At 63.9% G+C, this 26,252-nt stretch overlaps 1 protein-coding gene across 3 annotated transcripts in view; it reads left to right on the forward strand.

The window, feature by feature from the left end:
• WNT7B (Wnt family member 7B) overlaps nucleotides 1-13,175 on the forward strand; it is a 46,134-nt gene extending 32,959 nt beyond the window's left edge. For all 3 annotated transcript variants that reach the window (XM_037846293.1, XM_037846291.1, XM_037846294.1), the window contains exons 3-4: nucleotides 4,851-5,122; nucleotides 10,789-13,175. In XM_037846293.1, coding sequence (XP_037702221.1) covers nucleotides 4,851-5,122; nucleotides 10,789-11,268 — 752 coding nt within the window. In that variant the 3' untranslated portion in view covers nucleotides 11,269-13,175. The remainder of the gene's footprint in view (nucleotides 1-4,850; nucleotides 5,123-10,788) is intronic.
• Nucleotides 13,176-26,252: the final 13,077 nt, after the last annotated feature.

A 26,252-nucleotide genomic window follows, 5' to 3' on the forward strand; every position in this document is an offset into this window, starting at 1 on the left:
TCAGCACTCACTGGTTCTTGGCCCACCAGGGCTGGTGCCAGGAGGAGAAAGTGGCTGAGAGCTGGGACTGGCAGGATGGCCCCCCTTTGGGCCCTATTCTCTGTGCACTGAGATCGGGGGCCCGTCACAAAGCCCTCGAGCAGGGGCCTTGGTCCTGTCCCCGTGGGGCCGTGTGAGGACTAAGTGGGGAGTACGTGAGCCACACGTGGGGGGTCGGCAGCCCTGGATCTGCGGCTCGTCTCTCTTGCTGTCATCGACACTTCCTCACCGGTTCTCCCAAAATGACTCCTCTCGGCAGCTCGCCTCTCCTCGACTCAGTGGCGGGAGACGAGCGGGTTTGTCTCGTTAAAACCAAATAAAAAAGGAATTGGTGGGAGTGGCGGTCTGATGAGTAACTGATGAGTAAGTAACTGAGCATCTGTGCCCGCTACGGGCAGAAACCAAGCGAAAGCAGCGCCCAGAAGGAGGGGTGCTAGGTTTCCGCTCCGTGTCCCTGAAAAGCACAATCCAGCCTCAGCACCTGCTCCTGGCGTGGGGCCTGCAGGACGGCACCATGCCCAAACCGCCCGGTGGGCCCTCCGTGGGGGCATCGCAGGAGAGGAGGTCCCAGGAGGCTGGCAGATTCTGCGGCCCCCGAGAGAACACCCTCATCTGTCTTGGGCCAGGCAGGGCTCTCTGGGTTGTTGGACTTTTTACCTCCACCAGCCGGGTCTCTGGAAATGATTGCACAACTGTTTGAGCTTTCTAAACCCTCATCAGGGGCCCAGCTTGAGACAGGCGCTCATTCTACTGCCAGCTCGGAACCCCAGATTCCTCAACACAGCCCTCAACCCAGCATTTGTCTGCCTGCTGGGATCAGGAGGCCCCCCAGGGGGTCCAAACACAGCAGCTGCTCCCCAAGGGCTGCTCCTGGCTCCTCTGGCCCAAGCTCATTAGTTGGGAAGGGGCCGAGCCGGGGCCACAGGCTTCCAAAAACTCACAGCCCAGGACCTTGTCCCTCCCTTGGCCTCCCAGGGCCTTGGATCCTTCTGCCTGGGTTCACTCTCCCGCCGCCACTAAGGGCTGGTTCCGTAGCTTCTCTGTTCCTCGGTCTCCTCATCTGCACAATGGAGGTGGCCATAGACCCCAGGTCGTGCTGTCATGAGAGTTAAATGACAATGTACGTGAGCCGGTGAGAACACGCCTGGTGCCCCACGGGAGCTACGAAAGTGTTAGCCACCATCACCACCGCCATCAGCACCACTGTGCCGGTTTAGATGTGTTATGTCCCCAAAACACTATGTTCTTTGATGCAAACTTGTGGGGGCAGTTGTATTAGTGTTGATTAGGTTAGACTCCTTTGATGGAGTGTTTCCATGGAGATGTGACTCAATCAACTGTGAGTGAACCGTTTGATTGGATAATTTCCATGGAGGTGTTGCCCTGCCCATTCAGGGTGGGTTTTGATTGGATCACTGGAGTCAGTAATATAAAGCAATTCACAGACAGAAGGAACAGAGAGCAATTGAGAGTGACATCCTGAAGAGGAGCTGCAGCTAAGAGAGGACAAAACGCCCCAAAAGCAACATTTTGGAGAACACCATTTTGAAATGCAATCTGGGAGCAAGCAGACGCCAGCCACATGCCTTCCCAGCTAACAGAGGTTTTCCGGACACTATTGGCCATCCGCCAGTGAAGGTACCCGATTGCTGATGTGTTACCTTGGACACTTTATGGCCTTAAGACTGTAACTTTCTAACCAAATAAACCCCGTTTATAAAAGCCAATCCATTTCTAGTGTTTTGCAAAACAGCAGCATTAGCAAACTGTAATATCTCCACCATCACCATCACTACCATCACCATCACCGTCACCACCATCACTCTCATCTTCAACATCATCACTACCATCATCACCACCATCACCACCACCATCACCATCATCACCACCATCACCACCACCATCAACCTCATTATCATCATCACCATCATAATTATCATTTGTAGTACAGCTTTGCTCATCTGCCTTCTTAGAGTTCTAGAATCTCCTCTCTCACGCAGTCAGAGCATGCTCTCTAAAGTCCAGATCCTACTGCATCCAATTCTGGCCCCTGCAAGAAAGTGCTGTCGTGGTACCCCTGATGCCCATGGTTCCCATGGTGCCCGTATTTCCCTGTGGTGCACTGGGGTTCCCTGTGGTGCCTGTGGCTCCCTGTGGTGTCTGTAGTTGCCCATGGTACCTGTAGTTCCCTGTGGTACCCGTGGTTTCCCGTGGTACCTGTGGTTCCCCATGGCTCCCTGTGGTACCTGTGGTTCCCCATGGTTCCCCGAGGTTCTCCATGGTTCCCTGAGGTTCCCCGTGGTTCCCCGTGGTACCCGTGGTTCCCTGTGGTACCCGTGGTTCCCCGAGGTTCCCCGTGGTTCCCCTTGGTACCCGTGGTTCCCCGAGGTTCCCCGTGGTTCCCCGTGGTACCCGTGGTTCCCCGAGGTTCCCCGTGGTTCCCCTTGGTACCCGTGGTTCCCCGAGGTTCCCCGTGGTTCCCCGTGGTACCCGTGGTTCCCCGAGGTTCCCCGTGGTTCCCCGTGGTACCTGTGGTTCCCCGAGGTTCCCCGTGGTTCCCCTTGGTACCCGTGGTTCCCTGAGGTTCCCCGTGGTTCCCTGTGGTACCTGTGGTTCCCTGAGGTTCTTTCCCCACTGTGCCTGTGGTGCCCGAGGTGCAGCCGCCTGCCCAAGGCCTTCCGGTCCGAGCCTCTTAAGCCATGCCGTGCGAACAGCCTGTCTGGGGGCCCTGCAGGCTGGGGGGCTTCCCTTTGCATTGTCCTGACCTGATCTGCTTCCTGTGTTTTACCCGTCTCCATGCCTTTCTGTCCTCTTAGGCCGTGGGGCCCTGGCCGGGAGCCCTGCTGGCATGGCCGGCACCATGTGGGGGGACTGGGCTCATCTGTGCCCCTCAAAGAGTGACCATGGCAGCAAAGAGCAACTTGGGCCCTGAGCTGTGTGGAGGGGGAGCTCTGACTGAGGTGCGGGGGAGGCTGAGGGAGAAGGCAGGTCCCTGGGATCATGCCCAGTGAGGGTCCTGCCGGGGGCTGGCCCAGCATGGAGCGGGCCCAGTGACAGGTGGCGGCCAGGAAGGAGAGGCTGGGCCAGTGTGGCAGGGGGAGGAGGGAGAGGAGGGGAGGAGGGGAGGAGGGAAAGGAGGAGGGGGAGGGAGGCCTCTGCAGACTCAGCCTTGCTTGGGGGAGGCAGGGGCGCCTAACACCACCGTCCCCTCAGTTCCTCCCAGGGGGCCTTTAGCTGACAGCAGACAAAGCCCCTCTGACCCCTGGCAGCCCCTCCCCGGTCCTCACCCTGTGGGGAGAAAGCCCCAGGGGAACTGGGACCCCGGTGAGGTTGGAGCCCCCAGGGAGGACACAGCCGCTGGCGGATGAGGTGGTCCTGGGCACGAGCAGGCCATCAGTGAGTGTTTGTGGAACAGACTTGACTCTCAACAGCCATCACCTCAGCCCGAGTGGTGGGGACGGTGGCTGAGCATGCCAAGGGCCTTCCAGAACTTTCCGGAATTGTGTGAATTCCGGGTTGTGGGTTTCCTGCTGCCCTTCACAATTGAGCCCTGGGGCACGCTCTTTATTGTGGGAATGGGCCAGTGAGGTGCCCACTCCCCGGAATTTGGCTTTTGGTTCTTCAGCCAGCTCGGTGGAGCCCGCTGGGTCTGGGTGCTGTGGACAAGAAGATGAAGCAGACCCAGCCCTGGCCCTCGGGAGCCTCCGTGCTGGGGGGAAGTAGACGGGCCCAAGAGTCCGGGGGGCAGGAGGCTCAGGGCCAGCCTGGGTGGTGGACAATACAAGCTGGAGCCGACCAGCCAGGGAAGCTTTGGACCCCGAGGTGCCCGGAAGTCTCCACTCCTAGCACTAACCAGGGTGGAGGGAGTCAAGAGCCAGGAGGGGTCAGATCTGGGGCCAAGGGAGGTCGGGCAGCGAGGGCCTGCTTCTGGCTGGGGCATCTGGGAGGTCTGCCTGCAGGAGGCCGTGTCCGAACACGACCTTGGGAGACAGGACTCGGGCAGGAAGAGGAAGGGAATTTCACCCCAAAGACCAGGAAAACCCGCAGTAAGGAGACGAGCAGCCCCGGGAAGGAGGGATCCTCGTTCGGGTGGAGCAGGGCTGCACCGGGCTGGGGAAGCCCGCGGGTGGGGACTGGGGGCTTCCCCGCTCGGTGTGGGCATAGGGGAGCCAGTGAAAGCCCCGGGGGGAGGGCCCTGCCCAGAGCTGCCCTTTGGCACCACCTGGCTGGTGATTGGGAGGTGTGGGGGGACCAGGGCGGCAGGCGAGCCTGGGAAGAGGGGACCAGGCAGGGCTGTCGGGGAGGGAAAGGGGGACTCAGGGGGAGCAGAAGCAGCAGGGTCGGGTATGGACTACATGGAGGAGGGCAGAGAGAAGAAGCGGTGACACAGAGCCCAGGGTGGGGTTCAGGGGCGTGTGAGCTCTGCCTGGGCTCCTGGCTGGGTGGGTGGGGTCCCCTGTACTGCCCCTCTTGCCATGTACTTGGGGTCCCCACGGGGACCAGCACGAAAGGCCCATGGGTGATGAGCAGCGACGGGGAAGCTGGCAGAGGTGCAGACCCCCCAGCCCCCTCCTGCAGGCTCCCTCTGGGGGCAGGGAGACCGGCCGAGGAAGGCCCTGCCTGCTGGTGGGAGGGCCGGGGCAGGTAGTAAGCACCCACTGCATACCGGCACTGCCTCACGGCAGCCCAGCAATGGGGTCTCCACTTTGCAGAGAGGGGGTGTGCCAAGCTCAGGGTCCCCCAGCCCTGTGCCCCCGGAGCCCCGCCCGGCCCGGACGGCAGGTTTCACCGTGCCCCCCGCTGCCCCCCAGGAAGCCGTGAGGCCGCCTTCACCTACGCCATCACCGCAGCCGGCGTGGCCCACGCCGTGACAGCCGCCTGCAGCCAGGGCAACCTCAGCAACTGCGGCTGCGACCGCGAGAAGCAGGGTCACTACAACCAGGCCGAGGGCTGGAAGTGGGGCGGCTGCTCGGCCGACGTGCGCTACGGCATCGACTTCTCCCGGCGCTTCGTGGACGCCCGCGAGATCAAGAAGAACGCGCGGCGCCTCATGAACCTGCACAACAACGAGGCGGGCAGGAAGGTAGGCCAGGGGGTGGCCATGGGGGCGGGGTGGGGCTGGGGGTCCCAGGTAGATGTGCCGGGGTAGGGGGCGACCAGGGGGTGGCCGAGCTGCGGCCAGGGGGCCAGGCGTGCAGCCAGGGGGCACAGGGTCATGTGACAGTGTGTGACCCTGGGTGGGCCACGACCTCTCTGAACCTCAGGCTCGTCTTCTATGAGAAAGCAGGATGGCCTTTCTGAGCGTCACCTCTGAACCTCCCAAGTTCTAAGAGACGGCTCACTGTTCCTGTTTCATGGGAGCAAACACTGAGGCTCAGTGTAGGGATGTGATGCCCTCAAGGGGCCCTCTGAGACAGGGCCCCCATTTCCATGCAGGGTGTGAGCCAGGCCTGCCTGGGGACGCCAGGGTGGAGGCCCCAGGCCCCAGCGCTCACATCCTTTGTGTTGCTCCTGGTCCCAGAGGGGCCCTTCCAACACACCAGGGAGGGCTTCCTGGAGGAGGTGTGGAGATTGCCAAGAGAGAGACGCGGGGAAGGGGTGGTCTCAGGAGGCAGGAGGAGGGGCGGAAGCTGTGAGCTGGGAGCTTCCCGCATGGGTGGGCTGGAGCCTGGTGGTTGATGAGGAAGGACATTCCAGCAGGGCCTCTCTGGGGCAGAAGTCAAGGTAAGCCCGGCCCTGCCCACCGGGAGATGAGCGCCCAGACATCGGGCTGGAAGGAGCGGCCGCCATGGCGGCGAGATGGCCCGAGATAGGGCGGCCAGCCAAGCGGAACTCTCGCTGAGTCCTCCTCCCCAGCCCGGGGGCAGCACCCAGGGCCCGGGCCCCAAGGTGCTCTGCGGGCAGGGGACGGACTTGCCTCTCCAGGTGAGGAGGTGAAAATGCCCTCTGTCCCAGGGACCGAGGTGTGCGGCCTCCAGGTGCCCGTTCATTTGCTCAACAAACTCGCCCTGTGTTCTCCAAGCCTGCACTGGGCTGGGTGCGGGGACGGAGAGCAGCTCCACACCAGCTCCGGAGGCCCATGAGGGGGCAGAGCCCACCCCAGGGGCCCCGGGGGCCCACGGAGATTGCAGAGTCTGCCTAGAGGAGCTGGCCCGTGTGGGGGCTGCCGTGGCCAGGCTATGGGTGCTTGGGTGGGGTGGGGGCCAGGTGGGGTTCGAGAAGTAAGCATGCCCGGCTCAGAACAGGCCTTGAATGCCGGGCCCAGGGCTTGGCTTTATCATGCAGACTTGGAGGGTGTAAGGCAGCAGGGGGTGTTAAATGATCGTCAAATGAACGAATGAGTGCATGAATGAACGAGTGAGTGAGTGACATGGTCTTTGCCTTCAAGGAGCCCACCAACAGATTGTAAGCCCCACACCTGGGCCCAGCTCGATCGAAATATGTGTCGGAATAAAGCACCCACAGTGGGAGGGCAGAGGAGGTCCAGTCCACTTTCTGGGGGGAATCAGGGAGCACTCCCTGGAGGAGGAGGCATGCTGAGCCCTGGATGGAAATGTCACCCCTGAGCAGGGACTTTCCTGCACCCTTGGGGGGAAGATGAGGGCAGTGAGGCCCAGAGCGGGCAGCCGAGCCGGCTGGGCACCCCCCGGAGCTGAGCTCTGGTTTCTCTTCCATGGGGATGTGGCTGGTCAGTGGCAGAGATGTGGGAAGGGTCTGTGGGGAGAGGAACCTCAGGGAGAAGGCACGGGGGGCTTGGGGCCTGGTGTGCCAGGCAGGGGGGATGGGCCTCCTGTGAAGGGGTGTGTCTACCTCAGCCCTGGGCCCTGTGCCAACGACAGGGCGTGGGGCTCTGGGGGCACCTGGCAGGGGGTAAGAGGGCATAAAGCCAGGAGGAGGCCCCTGGGGGTGCAGGAGGCTGGAGAACTAGGGGCTGGAGATGGGCTGGGCTGGGTGAAGGTGAGGAAAGGAGGGGGTCCAGACAGGGGGCAGGGGAGGGGAACAGACTGACCCCTCCCCCCTTCTCAGCCTCACCCCTCCCCCTTTCTCAGCCTCAGTCTCCCCATCTGCGACCCCTCCTGGGGCTGCACAGCACACAGGTGGCCTGAGCCCTCAGGAGAGACCAGGGCTGTGGCCTCACGGGGACCTTGGGATCTTCTCTTCCCAGCAGCACTGGGTGGCACTGAGGCTGTGGGAGGGCAGACTGTGGCCTTTTGGGGTTTCCTTCTGAACCAGGTCCATCCCTTCGCTCTGGTCCTGCCATCAGGCATCCAGGTCCCCCCTGCCCCCCCCGTTCCCCCTGCCATTCTTGGGGTCTTGTGGTTCAGCCTGGCCATCGTGTCCCAAGGTGGGCTGCATCCAGGCAGGGTGAGCTGGGAGCCCACCTCCCACCTGCTCCTGCAGAGCCGAGGCCCTGGCCGGGCTCCCTGACGCCCTCCCATCTGCTGAGGGGCGACATGGTGCCCGTGCGGACAGCTCGCCGAGTGCCCACTATGGTCAGAAGGCTGGGGCTGCCCCCAGGGGGGTCCCCATGCTGAGTGGGAAGGGCTGGGACAAGATGGAGGCAGTCGGGGAAGGCAGGCTCGGGCCCTGGGGAAGCCCTGAGTCAGGGAGGCTCTGGCTCTGTTTTCTTGGGGACGTGACGGTCTAAGCCATGGAGGACGAGGCCACCCCGTGCTGGGGGCTGGGCAAGGGGACCCCGTTAGAGGGGCCTGTGGTGCGTCTGGGCCCAGCCCTTACCCAGCCGTGTGCAAGGTCTCAGGGAGGCTGTCACCCAAGGGCTCGCGGACTGAGGGGTCCGGATCAAAGAGGCTGTGAGGGGGGCCAGGCAGGGGGGTGCGGGCCCCCACTCGCCGTACAGAGCCACCTGCCTGAGGCTGGACCGGGATGGGGTGTGAACTCCCTCCTGAGCTCCTGGCTCCCCCACCCCATGGAGGGGGTCACCCCCTTCCACACCCCCACCCCATGCCGTAACCGAGCTTTGTTCCTGGAGTGAGGCCTGTGCCTTTATTCTGGAAATAACACCAGGTCAGCCATTCTCTGGAGCCCCCCATGTACCCCTGCTCCAGCCAGGGCCGGGGTGAACGAGGCCACGTGGGAGGCCCTGGCAGGGCAGAGTCACTGTGCACCCTCCCGGGTGGGCTTGGGGCCTCTGAAGCTCCTTCCTGGGGCCGAGGGGCTGGTCTCGGGGTCTCCTTGCTGTTCCTGGGGCTGTGGGGCTCATCTCAGGATCCCCTTGCATCTCTTGGGGCTGTGGAGCTGGTCTTGGGGTCCCCTTGAGGTTCCCGGGGCTGAGGGGCTGGTCTGGGGTCCCTGGCTGGAGCCACCACCACCTTCACGTCCCTCTTATCACGTGGACGATGGAGCAGGATGCGGCACCTTCCCGGGGGAGCCGGTGGCCCAGGGGACAGTGGAGGGAGGACACAGCCCCTCCGCTGAGGGCAGCTGCCCAGGTGGTGCCACCTGGACGTGGCCGGGCGGGGCCTGGCTGTCCCGGGGGGCCGAGGCCGGGCTCCCTGCCTCCGCGGGGAAATGGAGGTGGGGGCAGGGGTGAGGGTGGGGAGGGGTCAGGGACAGACGACGGAGTCCTGCAGGGTGGGGGCCCAGGTGGACACCCCCATGTCTCCGTCCGTCAGGGCCTGTCTGAGGAGGGGTCTTCTGGCCCAGCTGCCCCCTAGGCTGGGGGCTCCGAGAGGGGGTGCTTTGGGTCAGCTCCTGGAGCAGGGCCTGGCCTGAGGGCATCCACAGCAGAGTGGCCAGGGCGGGAGAGGCTTCCGGGCTCTGAGGGGCAGGTTAGGTGCAGGGGGCTCCCAGGGGAGGGGACGGGGTGCAAGCAAAGGTGAGCATGAGGATGGGGTCAGTCCAGCCAGAGCTACGTGGGGCTCCAGGAAGTCTGACTGGGGGTGGGCAGGCGGGTGGAGAGGGGCGGGAAGCAGGGAGGAGACCCCGAGGCCCCAGGATGCACTCCCCTAGCGGAGGCCCACCGCCACCCAGACACCCACTCCCCGTCACCCGGCCCTGCCAGGTCCCGTCTGGAGGCCCCTTTCCCGCCCCCAGGGCCTGGGCCCCTTGTGCCTTCCGCACAGCCCCTGGCGTGGCTCAGCCTCCCCCACCTTCAGCCTCCAGCCCCTGCCCCAGGGCGCCCTCCTCGGAATCTGACCCAGGACCCCCAGCCCCCAGCTGATGCCCCGTGGGGCCGAGTCGTCCCCCCTCAGCCCTGGGCTAAGGCTGTAACCCCTCCTGCAGCACCCCCCCTCAGCTTTGCTTAGTGAACTCCCACTCGTACCTCCAGGCCCAGTGTAGGTGACACCTCCTCCAGGAAGCCCTCACCCTATACCCGATTGCCCCAGGCAGCACGAGGCCTTCAGGACCCCACGGCCCCTGCATTGCATCTGCTGGTTTCCTTCTCTGTCCCCATTGGACGGGAGCCCCGAGGGGGTAGAATTTAGTGTCCTTCCTTGCTGAGGTCCAGGCCAAATGTGCGAGGGGGCTTGGGGCAGTAGCTATCCCTAGGGGATGGTTTCTCTCTCCTTTTTCATTCATTCCTTCATTCATTCATTCATTCGTGCACCAGGGGACCCCTCATCTGGGCCAGAACCATCAGGCTCTCGTGGGCAGAGCCGGGGGTGCGGTGAGGGGAGGAGCCAGGAGACGGGATCCGGGTTTGGCTCCGGTCCTCGTCCAGGCCCACTGGGACTTGGTCTCCAGGCCTGTCCCTCCCAGGAGTGAGATCGGGCCCTGGGCACAGACCAGCATGTCCCACTGGCGTTGGGAACTGGCCTCTCAGGGCAAGTCGCTCAGTGCAGCCCCCGTGGTAACACAGCGGGGTGCCTGGCTGCCTCCCCACCCCATCCCAGGGTGGGGAGGGAGGAGGCCCTGGGTCAGGCCACCGGGGTGGGGGTGGACAGAGGGGTGCTCCATGGCGGTGGGTGCTGGCCTGGGCGGCAGAGGGTGGCCGAGCCCCCGGCGGCGCCAGGCTGCCAAGGTTAGGGCGGCGGGAGCCCCAGCAGCTGACAAATGGTCCTTCCGAGGCCACGGCTGGCGGCTAATGATTCCCCATCTTCAATCAGGCCTTGGCAGGCCCTTTCGATCCAGGTAAATGAGTGCCGGGGGTCAGGGCTGGCTCTGGGAAGCAGTCTTCCGGGGCCCCAGGGGGAGGCCCGAGGAAAGCCTGGGCTGCTGCCGTCCCTCACGGAGCTGGGGAGAGCTGCTGCCCCCCACCTGCTCATCCCCTTCCTCAGGCCTTAGCAAACAGGGACTGAGCTCCATCTACACTCCAGCTTTCCTCTCACAGACACTTATTAGGCTCCAACTGCATGCAAGCCTTATGCCCGACACAGGGAGAGGAATGGGATCTGCAATTATTAAACGCCCACTGTTGCTAGGCCAGGTGCCACAGCAAGGTGCCTCTCAGGAGGCGGTGCAGAGATGTGAGCACCAGCTCTGCCACCTGTTCCCTGTGACCAGGTGCAAATTCTGGGACCACAAGCCTCAGTTACCCCATCAGTGCCTTGGCAGTCATCACAGCAGCTTTCTGGTTGTGGAAGTGAACGGATTGCATCTGATAAATGCATGCCATGCTCTGCTGCGTACTGAATCTTCCCAGCATGCACCCTCTCGTGCGGGAGGTCCCGCTGTCAGCGTCCTCGACAGAGCAGGAGACCGAGGCTCCCACGGCTGGGTGCCCGCGTCAGGCCGGGCAGCAGCGGGGGCCCGGCTCACCCCCACTGAATGGCCACTCTGTCCCCACAGGTCCTGGAGGAGCGCATGAAACTGGAGTGCAAGTGCCACGGCGTGTCGGGCTCGTGCACCACCAAGACGTGCTGGACCACGCTGCCCAAGTTCCGCGAGGTGGGCCACCTGCTCAAGGAGAAGTACAACGCGGCCGTGCAGGTGGAGGTGGTGCGCGCCAGCCGCCTGCGCCAGCCCACCTTCCTGCGCATAAAGCAGCTGCGCAGCTACCAGAAGCCCATGGAGACGGACCTGGTGTACATCGAGAAGTCGCCCAACTACTGCGAGGAGGACGCGGCCACGGGCAGCGTGGGCACACAGGGCCGCCTGTGCAACCGCACCTCGCCCGGCGCCGACGGCTGCGACACCATGTGCTGCGGCCGCGGCTACAACACTCACCAGTACACCAAGGTCTGGCAGTGCAATTGCAAGTTCCACTGGTGCTGCTTCGTGAAGTGCAACACATGCAGCGAGCGCACCGAGGTTTTCACCTGCAAGTGAGCCGGCAGCCAAGGCAGGGCCGCGGTGACGGGGCCACGGCGGGTGGGGTGGCATCGGGCAGTCACGGCGGTGAGGGGCCACAGAGAACGGTCACTGGGCAGGGGGCTCCGGCGGGCAGCCATGGCTCAGCCGAAGGCATTTTGCACATCCACCCGTCACCGTCCTCTGCTGCGGCTCTGCCTGCTTCGGTGGGTGGAGATGGGGGGCGCAGGGCAGGAAGGCACCAGCGGGGGCCCGTCACCCTCTCGCTGACCCCCCACGGCTCCTTCCTGCACTTCCTCTGTCACTTCTTGGGGGCAGAACAGTGTCCACGACCTGGCCAAGAGGGCAAAGCAAAATGGCCCTGGGACAGGACCTGGCAAACTCCTTTTGTCTGGAAGGGGGAATCCCAAGGACACACATGTGCCCCCTGGGAGCAAAGTGACATGATCGGAGTGTCCCTCCCCTGCCCAGTGGCACGGACATGGAGAGGCTACATGGGCTGGCCACACTCAAGACTGTAACCGAGGCCATATCCGCTGCTGACCCTGGACGATCTGGACAGATGTTGACAGAAATTATTTATGTTTTCTTAGTCCCAGAAGCGATCCCCAGCTACGCATAGCCAGGTCTCACCGTCCTCCGTGTTAGGGAATTTCCTCGCACCCCTTCTGCTTCCGCTCCTGGCCCAGTGCCTGGGAGGCTCTGAGGAGGGGCACGGACAGGGCCCTCCAGCCCCCTCTTTCCTCCTTCCTGAAAATCACATCGAGCAAATCCAGGTGTCACCAGGTCAGGCTCCTGAGTGCCACAGCCCCTCCCCGGCACCTGCCAGCCCCTCGCCAGCCCGGCTCGCTCCGGTTGACAGAGCCCCCCACCCAGCGCTGCGGCTGCTGACTTGTTCAGGGATGTTTGCCTCACTCAATAGCAGACAAACTGAGGCCCAGAAAGGCCTGAGGACGTGCCAGGGGCCCTGCAGTCGTGAGCGATGGCTCCTGCACGGCTTGGCGTTCAGACTCAGCTCAAGATGTTCTGGAACCATCCGGGAGTGGGGGCGAGAAGGCCCCGATGCCTGGAGAAGCCTGGCCACCCCTTCCCCACTACCCACACACTTGGGCCCGCACCCTCTCACGGTGCCTTTGGGGGCCTCTTGGGGGGCTCCCTCACCTGGGACTTGGGGCTCAAAGTGCCCTTCGTGGGTGCACCCCCCACCCTCCCTGAGGAGACTGAAGCCAGGGAGCCACTTGCCCAAGCAACCTGCCCCTCCACTGCCTATGGCCCCGTTTTCTCAACAGAAGCTTCTGGAAAACATGTTCTCGGGGCTGCCAAGGAGCTGAGTGGGCTGGACGTCGGCCTGGGGCAAGTGGCCCCATCTGGGACCTGGCCCTGGCGTTCTAGCTCACGTGTCCCAGCTGCCGGAACCTTCCCTTGGCTGCCGTCGTGGGGAGCCCTGGGCTGCCCTGAAGCCCTGCACCCCACCCGGCCCTGTCATTCCCCAAGTCCGGGACACCCCAAGCCTGCAGGCCCAGCATGCTCTGCCAAGGAACCTGATTAACTTATATTGTTATATAGCGTCGAAATGTCTATAGTGTCTTAAATTATTGTGACCTACACTGGGTACGGAGGGGCGGGGGGTGCCGAGGCCACCCCCCCCCCCAGCCAGGCTCCTTCTTCCGCTTGAAACAGACCCTTGGGGCTCCCGACGCCCCGAGTCCCTTGCACTGTGCCTCGGCCGCCACTGCAGCCCGCTGCCCGCCCAGCTGGGATCCCGGCCGCCTCCTGATGCTGTTGGTGACCTGGCTGGCCCGGGGCGATGCGGCGAGCCATGCCAGCCAGGATCCCCCACGAGGGCGGTGGTGGTGGTGGGGTTCGCCCAGGCTGTGGGACCCCGCAGGGAGGCACTCGGCTCAATAAAAGCTGGAATCGGAGAAGCACGTGTGTGTGGACCCCTGGGTGACACTCCTGCCGTGCTGGCCTGCTTGGCCCCCTGGGGGTGGAGTTGGGGAGGTTCTCGTTCTTTCTGAACACATGCACTGTCCACTGAGGACAAACCCCCGGCCCTCTTGGCCGTCATGCACCCCAGTCCTTTGTACATCCTCGCCCTTCTCCCCGGCTCGGGGGGCTCCCACTGGGCCGAGCCGCTGCCTCTGGGCTCTCCCGAGTCCTGTCTGCCTGCCTCCAAAAACCTTCCAGAACCCTCCTGCAGGCCACAGGCAAGGCTGGTGGGGACTGGACACTGCCCCGAGGCCTCCGTGGACTGCCCGGGGCTGCAGACACACCAGGGCCATGGCCTGTCCCCGGAGCCCACGTGGGGGCCGGTGGGGGCTGCTCTCAGGCTGGCCAGATCAGCCATGCCTATGCCTCTGCACCCCTCGCCCTGCAAGGGGCCTGCCCCCAGGGGCCCTGCAGTCCCTCCACTGGGGCCCAGTGCCCCTGGGCAGGAGCCCCCCTGTTGGCTGGGCCCAGCCCTGCACACCCCTGGGTGAATGACATTCCTGATGGGGGCTGAGGGCCAGGAGGTATGTAGCGCGGCCGGTTTGGCCACTGCCCGCTGTCCAGGCGGCCTGGCATCGGGCGGAACCGCTGATCAAACAGCCCTGGCCGCCCTGCGCGCAGCCCAGGCACCCACGGAGCCTGGCCCCAGCTCCCGGCCCCAGTGCAGGGGCCCACCAGGCAGGCTTTTCAAGGGGGATCAGCCTTCCCGGGTGTGCCGAGTGGGAGACAGAGGAGGGGGTGTGGGGAGGGGGAGCCCTGCCCTCGGGTCCCAGGCCTGCCCCTTCTTGGCACAGACTGCAGGGCAGCCTCTGTTACATCCTCTCCCTCCCCTCACCCTAGATGTATGGCCTCAGTTTCCCCATCTGGAGAGTGGGGGTGGCCTGGGGCTAGGACTCAGGATTGGCCTGGGGGCTGGCGGCTGGGTTTTTGGCAGGGGCCCCATTCCACATGAGATGGTAAGAAAATCCGTGGCGGTTGCTACTGCAGAACGCCTGGGCACGGCTACTCCCACAGGGGCAGGAATGAGGAAAGAGCACCGAGAATGCCACAGCCCCAGTGCCCAGACTGTTCTTAGGGCTTGGCCACGGTTCAACCCCACCAGTGGGCCCAGCACATCCTCTGAGGGACCCTTTCCCAGGTGTCAAGACCACACTGCCAGCCTGGGCTGGGGTCCTGCCTGACCCTCAGTCCCCAGCCCTGCCTCTAAAGCTAGAACTTTGGAAGCACTTACCCCAGGCCAGCCCCACACTGCCCCACGGGGTGGCTCATTGTGCCTCTTACCCTTTCCACCCCCCTCAAACCCCCTCAGCTCCAGCCGGTCCTGCATGCACCAGGTGCCTTGCTGCCTCTCCTTGTCTACCCCGGCTGCTCCCTCACCAGGCTCAGCTTCCCGCTCCACTCCGGGAGAGCAGACTGCCATGCAGTAGCACAGGCAGAAGCAAAGCGGGCATGCTTCTGTGGGTGGGATTTCAGCAAACTCATTGGGGAGAACCTGGAGTTCTGGGAGCATGTTTCTACCATCCACCCTTCCACCTGCCCATCCACCCATCTATCCATCCACCCATCTATCCATCCACCCATCTACCCATCCACCCATCCATCCATCCATCCATCAGTCCACCCATCCACCTATCCACCTATCCATCCATCCATCCATCTATCCATCCACCCATCCACCCACCTATCCATACATCCATCCTCCCATCCATCCATCCATCTATCCATCCACCTATCTATCCATCCACCTATCCACCCATCCATCAACCCACCTATCCATCTATCCATTCATCCATGTATCCATACATCCACCCATCAATCTATCCACCCACCCATCCACCCATCCATCCACCCATCCACCTATCCACCCATCCATCTGTCCATCCACTCACCCATCCATGCACCCACCTATCCATCATGTATCTATCCATCCATCCATCTGTCCATCCATCTATCCCTCCATCATCCATGTACCCATCCATCTATCCATCCATCCATGCTTTCATCCATGTACCCATCCAACCATCCATCCATCCTTCTAGCCTTCATCCATCCATTTGCTTGCTCATTCACTCTGTCAGCACTCTTGAGGCCAAGCCCTGGGTGGGATGCCGTGGGGATGATTCATGCCTGGCCCTGACCTCCAGGGGCTCTGGCCCTTTGCCGCATTCTCTTGCCCCATGCCCATGGCTGCTGGTGCGGCAGGCAGCCCCTTTTAGGGGGTGTGGTCTGCTGACTGAGCAGCCTGGGAGAAGGGAAAGGGCCTTGGACAAGTTCCTCCATGCCTCCAGCCTCGGTTTCCCCGTCTGTAGAATGGGCATAAGAAGAACAAATGCTGTGCCCTGGCGAGGCCTGGGCTCCCTCCTTCTCCATTTGGAGGACACCCCTGCCCACACTCTTCCCTCAGGCTGAGCTCCAGTATCGGGATATCCCACAATGGCCACCGCTGTCCGCCCTGCTGCTACCTGTCAGCCAGAGCTCACCGCGTGTGCCCCGGCCCAAAGCCCTCCTCCGGCCTGTGTGTGGGGGAGGGGGCAAAGGCTCTCTCCTCAGGGTGGCCTTAGAGTCCCTCCCGACTGCTGAGCCTCACTTCCCACGTCTGCTCCACTCCATGCACATGTGAAGCCCCCAGCCCCTGCCGGCCTCCCCCAGGGCTGCCCACCACGTGCAGCCCCTGCCTTTGCCGCCTGGGGGGCCCTTGCTCCCACTGGCCTTCCCCCCGCCCCTCCTTCCCATGAGTCTTGCTGGGGCCTCAGTTCCCTCCCTCACCCTATCCTGGCTCTCAGGCCTAGGGTCAGGGGTCCCACGTCTGTGGCTGACCCTGACCCCCAAGCAGGCTGAAGTTCCCCAGAAGCGGGACACTCTGCGGAATACTGACCGTGCCCCGACCCCAACCCTCACAGCACCCTCCTCAGATGGGCTAGTGCTAACTCCGTTTACAGATGGAGAAACCGAGGCACGGAGAAATAAAGGGACCTGCCCAAGGTCACAGAACTCAGAGCCCTCTGGGGCCAAGGGAGGAGCTCCTTCCCACCAACTCCGATGCCTCTTCCCATGAGGGAAAAGGGAGGCCTGGGGTCCTGGCCCAAGGCGACACGTCAAGTGAGTGGGAAGGGAACGGTGAAAGCAGGTAGAGAGGAGATGGCAAGCAATGCTGCTTCTTCACCAAGGACAGAACAAGAAAGACTGGGTTCAAAAGCAGCAGGCAAGATCTGGGTTAGACATCAGGGTGAACCTCCCAGGCTGGGAGATGCAGGAGGGGGATCAGCTGGGAGGGGCTATGGGGTCACCTCCGCTCTGGTAAAGAGAGGAGGGGGAGGTGTCCTGGGCTGGAGCCACCCGGGGCAGGTGGGGCCTGTGGTCTGAGGGGGCAGAGAGGAGGTGGGCCGGGAGGGGGAAGAGAGGGGCGATGGAAGTTGAATCACTCAGGCTCCCCTGGCTGCACGGCCAGGGCCCGCTCCTGGGAGGGCTGAGCCTGGGAACAGTGCTGCCTGCCCCTCACCACCAGGAGCCAGGAAGTTCAGCTGGAAGCTGGCCTGGGGCTTGCTTGCTGCTACTCTCTCTCGTTTCCTTCCTCTTGGCCTGAGCTGGCCTCGCCTCCCTTCTCTGGGTTTCCACTGCCTGTCCCCTGGGTTTTTGGTCTTGAAGGACTCAGGGACTCAGAGCCACTTGGCCTGGGTGTCCCAGGACCCTTGTGAGTCTTCAAGGGCCCAGGGAGTTACAGGCCTGGGGTGTGCGGCTGTGCCAACAGAGAGAGGCAGAGGGGGCCCCTTGGCCCTCTGCAGCCTACCTGGGCAGGTGATGCCTGCAGGGCCCCAACGGCTGGTTTGGGGTGAGCAGTGCCCCAGCCAGAACTGAGAGGTGCGGCCCCACCGCAGAGCAGGTGCAGCTGTGCCAGGGGAGGGCACTGGGCCTCCAGCTGCCTCTCCCGTCCTCTCGTGGCCCGGCTGCCTCTCAGCCAGCATCCTCCTGGCCTGGGCCCTCCCCAACCAGAGCACGGCTGGGATCTCGTATGGTGGGATCCAGTAGGAAGGATCCTACAAAATGGGATCCAGTAAGATGGGATCCTGTAGGATGGGATCCAGTAGGGTGGGAAACCTTCACAGCCTTGCCAGGAAGCTTCGAGAGGCCTCTTACTCCACCTACAGGCAAAACGCCGGTGGCCGGTAGGACAGGGCTGGGACACCCCCAGGGGCTGGCTAAGGGGGTCCTTCCTGGGCAGCCCGCCCACCCTGCCCCACACTGCAGCAGTGGGAGGGCATCTGGGACACCAGCCCTTCCAGCACTAGCCCTGGGAGGGGCCTCGGGTGTCTGCAGCTCCGGGAGCCCCTGGCGGGGGGATGTGCCCCCAAGCCCAGCCCCGAGCACCCCGGGGCACCTCGCCCGGCGTCCCTCGCCTGATTTCTGACCCAAGCCCTCCCTCTGTCCCCGAGCCTCTGCTTTTTGCACCACGCAGGACGAGGCAGTGCGTGCATCCTTCCATCTTCCCTTCACTGGGTCACTCCTCGGTCACTGCTGAGCGCCGCGGGGCCCAGTGTGGAGCCGGCCGTCGCGGGTCCCAGAGCTGAGTCTGAAAGGGGGGTTTCCTTTAAGCAGCCGCCGGGCCAGGCTGGGGGACAGAAGGAAGAACCAGCAGCCTTTCAGCCCCCCATATTCAAGTCTGCAATGGAGGACGGAGGAGCTGGGGCAGCGCGGGTGGGTCGGCCCCCGGCCTTGGGGAGGGAGGTGGTCAGTAAGAGCCTCCTGGAGGAGGAAAGGGAAGCAAAGAGAGGAGGTGGGAGGGAGGCAGAGGGAGGGACAAGGACGATTTGGGCAAAGGAATGGTGGTGAGTGAGGGTCCAGGGTGACCCAGGGTTAACCGAAGGGACAGTGGAGCATGGAGTTTGGGGTGGAGGTGCGGAGCTGGGGCAGTGAAGAGAGTGGAGCTAGAAGAGGCATCCCCCAGCTGACTAGGTTTTGGAAGGTTCTGGAAGGATGGAGGGGAAGCTTGCATGTGATGCTGTGGGTTTTTTTAGCATTTGGCAGGACCCCCCCTGCCCCCTCCCCCCACACACACTGTGGCTAACCCAGTCCCACACTGCTCTGGGCAAAGGACCTGCCTGCCAGCTGGCTTCTCTGACATGTCTAGAGCTTGGACACATTTCCCAGTAGAAAAGTGTCTCAAGTAAGAGTCACTGGGCTGGGAGTGGGAGTGTGAGGGGAGCCAGGGCTCGGCACTGGGGTCTCCCCCGAGGCTTCTTCTCCCCCCTTCCCCCAGACTAGAGAGGAGGCTGTTTCACGGGGTCCCACCAGCTCAGTGCAAACATCTGGAGAGGGGCCTCGCTGCCCTGTCTGCACTGGCTGGTCCCAGACGGCCCCACTTGCCAGGGTGGCCGAGCCGGCTGGTCACTGAGAGGTGCCCCCGGGCTCCCCAGGCCTGTCCCCTTTCAGCTAACAAGGGAGCAGGATGGGCCCACCGATGGGCCCCGACACAGACCTGGTGACTAATGCCTGCCTCCCTGCCTGGGATCCCAGGGAAGAGGGATCGATTAAATCTCAACGGCAAACAGCAGGAGGGGGAGGTGGCGGCAGGGCTGAGTCATGGGCCCATCTCTCTCTGCAGGGAGGGGAGCACCCCCGTCTCAAAGGGCTGGGCTCTGGAGGAAGGTCTGCTGGCTGTTGGGGTCCCTGGCACCTCCCAGCTGGGGGCCTTTGGGGCAGCCCCAGGAGACCCAGTCATGGCGGGGTGCTGCAGGGCTCAGTCTGCATTGGAAAGGCCTTTCTCGTGGCCTGAGCTGTAGGAAGTGAGCTCCCCATCTCCAGAGGAATTCAAGCATGGCTTGATCTCTAGGTGGTGGGGTGGGAGGTCTGCGGCCCTGCGGTGCTCTGATTCCACGATTCCTGGATGCTAAGAGTCTGTGTGTTTGGGCCTGGGGTCCCAGGACCACCAGGCTTGGTCCTGTGGTCTGAAGGGATCATCTTTCCGGGTCAAAGCCCAGTGGGTGCAGGGTTGGGTTCTGGAGGGCCCGTCTTACCCAGACCCTGCCCGTCTTGCCTGGCACCCGGAGTTCCCTTTAGAGGCAGAAGGTCTTTGCCTTCCCCTTTTTTAATTCATTCAACAGGTGTGACTGTGCATCTATGGTGTTTCAGGCAGACGGTGGGATGCTGGGGGACGGCAGGGGCCACGCGGGCGAAAGCCCAGCCCTGAGGAGCTGGCCGTCCAGAGGGGCCTGAGACAGCGAGCATTTCCTGGGAACGTGCTCAGTGGAGTAAATCCTGACCTCCTCAGCCTGGAGAGATTATCAGAGCGAAGGGGTCCCTGAGACGGTCCCAGAGGCTCAGGGTGGTCGGGGCTCCAGCCAGGGTGGAGGCCAGAGCAGGCCTGGGGGGCCGGGCAGCCGCAGGCCCCGGGGCTGGGACGGAGGGTGGGGGTGGTGGGGGAGGTGTGCTGGGGCTGGTGGCTGCTGGGGCCCACCCCAGGGCCGGGGCTTTCCCTCTGAGAGAGTCTGGGGCCTGGGAGGGCCTGTGGCCCGACTCCGTCTTCAGTGGGACCCTCCGGCTACTGGGCAGAGCGAGGTCCCGGGGCAGGGGTGGTAGCGGAAGATGGGTGAGGAGGAGCCTGGATGTCACTGGCAGGAGAGTGGCAGCGCCCCAAGGAGCCGGGGCCCTGAGCTGCGCCTCAGGAGGAGACGACCAGAGGGGTGGGAACGTCCCAGGGCCTGGGAGTGGGGAGGAGGCGGGACCCAGGCCCTGAGGGGCTCCACGGCCAGGTCTCCCCGAGTCCAGTGAGACAGGGACTGGGGTTCACAGATCCAGGCTCCGAGCGCAGGAGAGCCAGCGGCTCCGAGTCCCTGCCCTGATACTCTCTGGCCACCTGACCTCAGCCCTGTGCCTCGGTTTCCTCCTCTTAAGACAGGGCGAGAGAGCCTGTCTAGGGGCTGTGATGTGGGTTGGGAGGGATGGCCGGGGAGAGTGCTTGGCAGGGGCTATGGCTCCTCTCCGTCCTCCCCCACATCCTCCCCTTCCCCCTCCTCCCCGTCCCCCTCCCTCTCTGCCCCCCCACATCCTCCCCCTCCCCTTCCACCCTCCTCCCCTTCCTCCTGATCCTTTTCCACCTCCTCCTACTTCTCTCCTTCCCGGCCATCCAGGCCATCTAGGGGCTGAGAGATGTTCCCCTGGGCTGGGACCCCAACTCTGACCCCCAGGAAGGCAGGAGTGCCCCCCTCCAGCCCCTGCCTGGCTCAGGGCAATCGCTGCCCCTTAGAGGGGGTGCAGGGTGGCAGGCCAGCCCCACTGCTGCCTGGGGGGGGGGTGCTGCGCTCTCTCCCTGGGGACCTCGGTCGGCAGGTGGCCCCTGGCCAGGCCCCAGGGGTGGGGCTGCTGGGACGCTGGGTGCTCCGGGAGCTGTTCTGACGGCAGCTGGATCACTTAATGGTGATGACACAGAGTTCACAAATGGCCCCACGACCACCGGCTGGCTCAGCCTCGAGCACCCTGCAGGGCGGTTGTCTGGTGGGATGAAGACCCTCGATGTATGTCCTCATGCCCACCCCTCCCCAGACTCACCTGAGTCTTTTCTGTTGTTTGAAAAACCATGTGTACCCCCGCCGGGTGCCACCTGCCCCCTCCCCCTTTACAGCCAAAGCTCTCCCACGGCCCCACTTCCACACCCCCCTCTCACCACTGTCCCCCAGCTCGCCACCCCCTCCCTTACCTGACAACCCCCCAAGACCCCGCAGCCCCTCTCCTACCCCTCTGCTCGTCTTCTGGGTCCTCCCACCCCCCGCTCACCCCTCCACACCCTCCCTGGCACTGGCCCCTGAATGAGGGGGGCTCAGGGCCCCAGGCTCCTCTCCCAGCCCCCCCATGGCTCCCTCAGCCGTCAAAGCTGCACCTGTCATCCTGCACCCCGTCCCCTTGACCGCTGAGCCCCGTGGGGGTGGGGGTGGGGTCCCTGAGCACACCATAGCGTGGGAACAGCACTGTCCCCCGTCTGGGACGCACCCCAGGGCGCGGCCTCCCGGCCCTGCTTGTGTCCCCGCTGCCCCCTCTGACCGGGACCCGGCCTCCCCCTCCTGGCTCGCTCCTGATCACCCCCAGGCCTGAACCAGGACCCCACTTCCTGCAGGGCACCCACACCTCCCCCACCTGTTCACTCCTCAAGGGCGCGTTTGTTATGTCAACCTTCGAGTGAGGAGGGGGCAGGGGGTCTGGACGGTGTCGCCGCCCCCACCCCGTCCTCCCTGCCCCGAGCCCCCGGGGTGGGGCCCTCTGGCCCGGCTGATGCCCCCTCCCGGGCGGCGGGGACAGGCCCCGGGGCAGCCGCCCTAATCCCATAATCGTTTTCGGGTCCTCGGGCAGGTGCGCCAGGACTCAGCAGCCCGGAGCCCCAGTCGGGCCTTGCACAAGCCAGGGCAGGCCACGGGGGGCCGACAAGGGCCTATTTTTAGCCTCCAGGAGAAAACTGAACCCCAACACGCACGACAGGCAGCACAAATATTTGTGTTTCTTCTTAAAAGGGCTCGGCTGGCTGCCACACGCTGCACGGAGTCACGCTCGCTCGGAGGGTCCCTCACAGCCCCCACCCGTGCTCCGCCCGTGCACCCTCCCGCTCCGGGAGCCTCCCAGGGTCCCCACCCCACCCCCGGCCTGCTCGTCCTCGGGGAGCCAGCCGGGCGGCTCCCACCTGCCCGCCGGGCATGCCTGCCCCCCACCTCCACCCGCATCGCTGGGACCAGTGGGGGTTCTCCCTGCCCCCCGGTAGGTGTCCTCCATCTGGGGGTGCCCTCCTCACTGGGGCAGCAGACATGAGTGGGGCCCCCTCCCCGCCAAGGAGCCCCCAGCCCCTCAGGCACACGCAGAGACACCCTCGGTGCCCACAAACACGAGGCAGGCGACGTGGGCTTTCGTGGGATGGTGTCGTGGTGTCCTGGGGCTGCCGTAATAACTGAGCACAAACCTGATGGCTTCAAACAAGACACATTTATTCCCTCACAGTTCTGGAAGCCAGAAGCCTGAAATCTGTAGTACTGGCCAGAGTCAAGGTGTCGGGGGGCTTTGCTCCCTCCAGGGGCTCAGGGGCCGGATCCTTCGTTCTCTCCCAGCTTCTGGGGGCCCCAGTGTCCTGGGCTTGTGGCTGCCTCACACCAGCCTTCGAGGCCCGCATCTTCCAACCTCTCTCTGCTCCACCTTCCATCGCCTTCTCTGTGGGGCCTGAGCCCCTCCGCCTCGCTCTTATAAGGGCACAGACGACGGCACTGACTGCCCACCCGGGGAGCCCAGGCGGCTCTCCCAGCTCATGACCCTTAGCCTGACCCCTCTGCAGATCCCCCTTTCCATGCAAGGCCACGCTCCCCATGGGTACCTGGGCTGCGTGGCTTGAGGGGGTCCTGGCTGCACAGAGTCAGCCCCTTCTGATCAGAGCACAAAGTGGAGTCCCACCAGGCAGAGGGCAGACCTTTGGGGTGCTGCACCCAGAATTTGGGTTTGGGGGAGAAAACCAGCCCTCCAGGCACGGTCTCCAGTTGGGTGGGCAAGGGGCAGCCTGGGTCAAGAGCCTGGCCAGCTGAGAGCCTGGCCCTGAGGCTCGGTCAGAACGCCACAGCCGGGGCATCGCAGGCACCAGCGGGAGGCGGAGTAGATGTGGCGTGGACATCCAGCAAGCTGCAGCCCTGACCCACGCGGCTCTTTATCTTCAGGTCTCGGCCTGGCTGTTGCTCCGAATTCAGGAACCCACAGGAGCCCCAGAGCAAGCCCAGGGGAGCGACTGTGACCCCACATGGGGTCTGGGCCGGAATTACTGGTGCAGTGGGCCCCGGGGTAGCCTCAGGACCAGCTCCCCTTTTCTGGCCCTAACCATCATTTCTGGGGTGTGGGGTGTGGGGTGACATTACGGGATGTCCAATCGGCTGTTTTCAGACCATGCTCCCTGGAGCTCCGGGGTTCAGGGCAAGTGTCCAGGGGCTGCCTCTGGGCTGGGGCTCCGGTCTAGGGCCCACGTCCGTAGATCGGTTCTGCTGTGATTGGTTTTAGAAGTCAGGGTACCACAGTAGAGTTAGGGTGACAAAAGGGCTCTGCCGCTGGAAATGTTTGCCAACCACTGCTGCGGTTTGCTAAAGTTGTCGAAATGCAACATAGCAGAAATGGGTTGGGTTTTGCAATGGGGATGTATTAACTACCGAGCCTACAGTTTTGAGGCCGTGAAAATGTCCCACTCAAGGCATCAACAGGCGATGCTTTCTCCCCGAGGACCGGCCGCCGGCGGCCGTCAGCTCCTCTGTCACATGTCCGGGAACACATGAGGCCTGCTGGCCGCCCCCTTCTCTCCCAGCTTCTGGCTCCAGGGGCTTCCTCTCTTGTTTCTGTGGTTCCTCAGTTTTCCATGTATCCTTCTCCCTCAGCTTCTCTGTGTGCTTTCTCTGCATTTTATCTCTTATAAAGGACTCTGGTAAGAGGAGTAAGACCCACCTGGGGCAGCCTCAACCGAAATAACCTCATCAACAGGTCCACACCCGCAGGCACGGATTCGCTCTAAGAGCATGAGCTTCTGGGGCCCCTTCAGCTTCAAACCATCATGACCAAGAAGTGGGTCCAACCCCCCAGTTTCACACAAAGTACGTGAGGCTCAGAGAGGGAGGGTCTGCCCCAAGCCCTTTGTCTCACTCTTGGGGTAACTGAGAAAGTGGCTTCCTTTTAATTAAAGTTCTGCAAAGGGACAAGGCTCCCTGGAGAAAAGAAAAAGTGTAGTTGCAAAATAATTAGCCGACAAAAGGCAAATCCTCTTAGCATCTCTGCTGGGCGATTACACGTTAATTGGTGGACACCCAGGCGGCCTGACATCAGGCTTTCACCCGGTGACCCCGAGGCCACACCTGCCTCTGGCTGTCCCCGCGGAGGGCATGGGAACCCAGCAGGGGCTCATGGCTCTGTCGCCCCTGCTCCCCTGGCCTGCCGTCGCCAGCCCCGGGGCCGGGGTGGGCAGCAGCGGCCACGCCTCGCCCACCACCCCTCACAGACCCCGTGGGCACACGTGGGCTAGACCCTCTCTGCCATGAGCCTCCATCCCCCAGCCCCAGTGGCTCCTGACGGTCCGAGCTGCTGCCCCTCTGGCTACAAGTCACAGTTCTCCAGTCCACCCGTGTCCTGATCCGTCCTCTCCACATGGCCAGGTGGGATGTGCACCTCCAAAACCACAGGACGTAGCAGGGGCCCCGGACGGAGCTTTAAGGCAGGTTGGTAAATAAGGACCTGGGAACCCGCCCCAACTACTCTTACCAGCCCTGCCACCTCCACCGAGAGAAGAGGCTGCCTTTCTCCCCATGCCATGACCCATCCTTCCGTCCATCCATCTGTCCATCTGTCCGTCCGTCCATCCATAGCAGGGAGCTGACTCAGAGAGACTGAAGGAAGGTCATCAGTGGGAAAAGAGGGGGGGAGGAGGGGCAGGGGCAGGTCAGGAGGCCCCTGCGTCTGCTGGGGCTGATGAGGCCACTGGAGCTGCGAGAGGTCAAGGGCCCCGGGGGGTCATGTGGTGAGCGAGAGGGGGTGCGGGGCGCGGCGGTGGCCGGATGTCCTGGTGGACGAGCCCATCCTCCGGCCGAGCCCGCCGGGCCCCGTGAAGTGTCCGGTTGCCCTGCAGGACCGTCTCCAGCTCCGGGGAGGAGGACGGGGATGACTGTCTATTTTTCTTGCAGTTGGGGAAGGTGGCGGGCGGTGAGGACAGAAGGCGCTGACCCTGCTGTTCCCACACTCGGGCTCCCTGGGAGCCCCGGGCCGCCGCAGCAGCAGGGGGACGGGGGCCTCGGGGACAGGCTGTGGGGCAGCCCGGGCTGGGCCTCCCCGCCACACGCCGGGGGCAGCTGGCCAAAACCAATTCCACAGGCCAGTTCCTGGAGCGGGATGTTGGGGTTTCCGAGGTCGGGAAAGAACTGGCAAACTGACATCCATGATGTCACCAGCCTGGGTCCCCCGGCCTGCCACCGCCTCCTGGAGGACCCAGGGCAGCCGTGTCTGCTCGGAGCGCGGGGCTGGGGTGCCCAGGAAGGAGGTCAGTGCCCCCCTAGAGCAGGTCCCCAACCCGGAGTCCCTGGAGGCGGGGCGGTGTCCCCTGGCTGCTGGGCCAGGCAGTGGCCGTCGGGGGGGCTTTCCTGAGCCCTGAGGGCCTGGTTCCCAGGGGTGGTGATTCCAGGGAGGACGGAGACCCCTGCCCGGCCCAGAGGCGCTGGGAGGGCGAGGGGGTGCCCCCTGCAGCCTACACTTGCCCCCTCTCGGTGGGGGGTGCTGACAGGGAAACCGTCTTCCTCTCTTCCCCTTTTCTGGGCTTTCCGGTTTTCTGCCACAATCACTCTTTGGGGGAACTTTTTAATGAAGTGGAACCACAGGGAAGTGCAGAGCTCGACGGATTTCCACCGGCGGAACCCGCCCTCCTACCCACCCCCCATCGGAAATGGAGTGCCAGCCCCCCCGGGAAGCCCCTGGCCCTCCCCTGGCCGCCCCACGGGGCCCGGCCCACGTCCAGCACCGCGGAGGGGGTCGCCTGCTCTGACACCTCATATAAACGGAATCGCACTGCGCGTCCTGTTTCTCATCCGCCGTCTTAGCTCAGCACCAGGCTTTGCTTTTTAAATTAGGAACAGCGGCCTCTGCCATCTCTAAGGGGTGGGAAGGGGGAGGGCAGCCCTCCCCTCCCCCCACCACCCCCTCCTACCCCATCCTCCTCTGCCCCCTCCCCTCCCATTCCCCCCACCTCTTCACCTCCCCCCTTCCCTCCCATCCTCCCCCTCCCCTCCCCCCACCGCCCCCACCCACCCCATCCTCCTCTGCCCCCTCCCCTCCCATTCCCCCCACCTCTTCACCTCCCCCCTTCCCGCCCATCCTCCCCCTCCCCCCCCACTGCCCCTCTCCCCCTCCCCCTCCCCTACCTGCCCGCCCCTCCCCTCCCCATCCTGCACAGGTGAGTTTGTTTTACTTTTCAGGCTCCTGGTGAGTGGGGGGGGTGGGAGGGGAGGGGAGGGGGGGATCTGTCACTGTGGTTTGAA

This window comes from Choloepus didactylus, chromosome 8 (genome assembly GCF_015220235.1).
Source record: "Choloepus didactylus isolate mChoDid1 chromosome 8, mChoDid1.pri, whole genome shotgun sequence".
NCBI classification, from domain to species: Eukaryota; Metazoa; Chordata; class Mammalia; order Pilosa; family Megalonychidae; genus Choloepus; species Choloepus didactylus.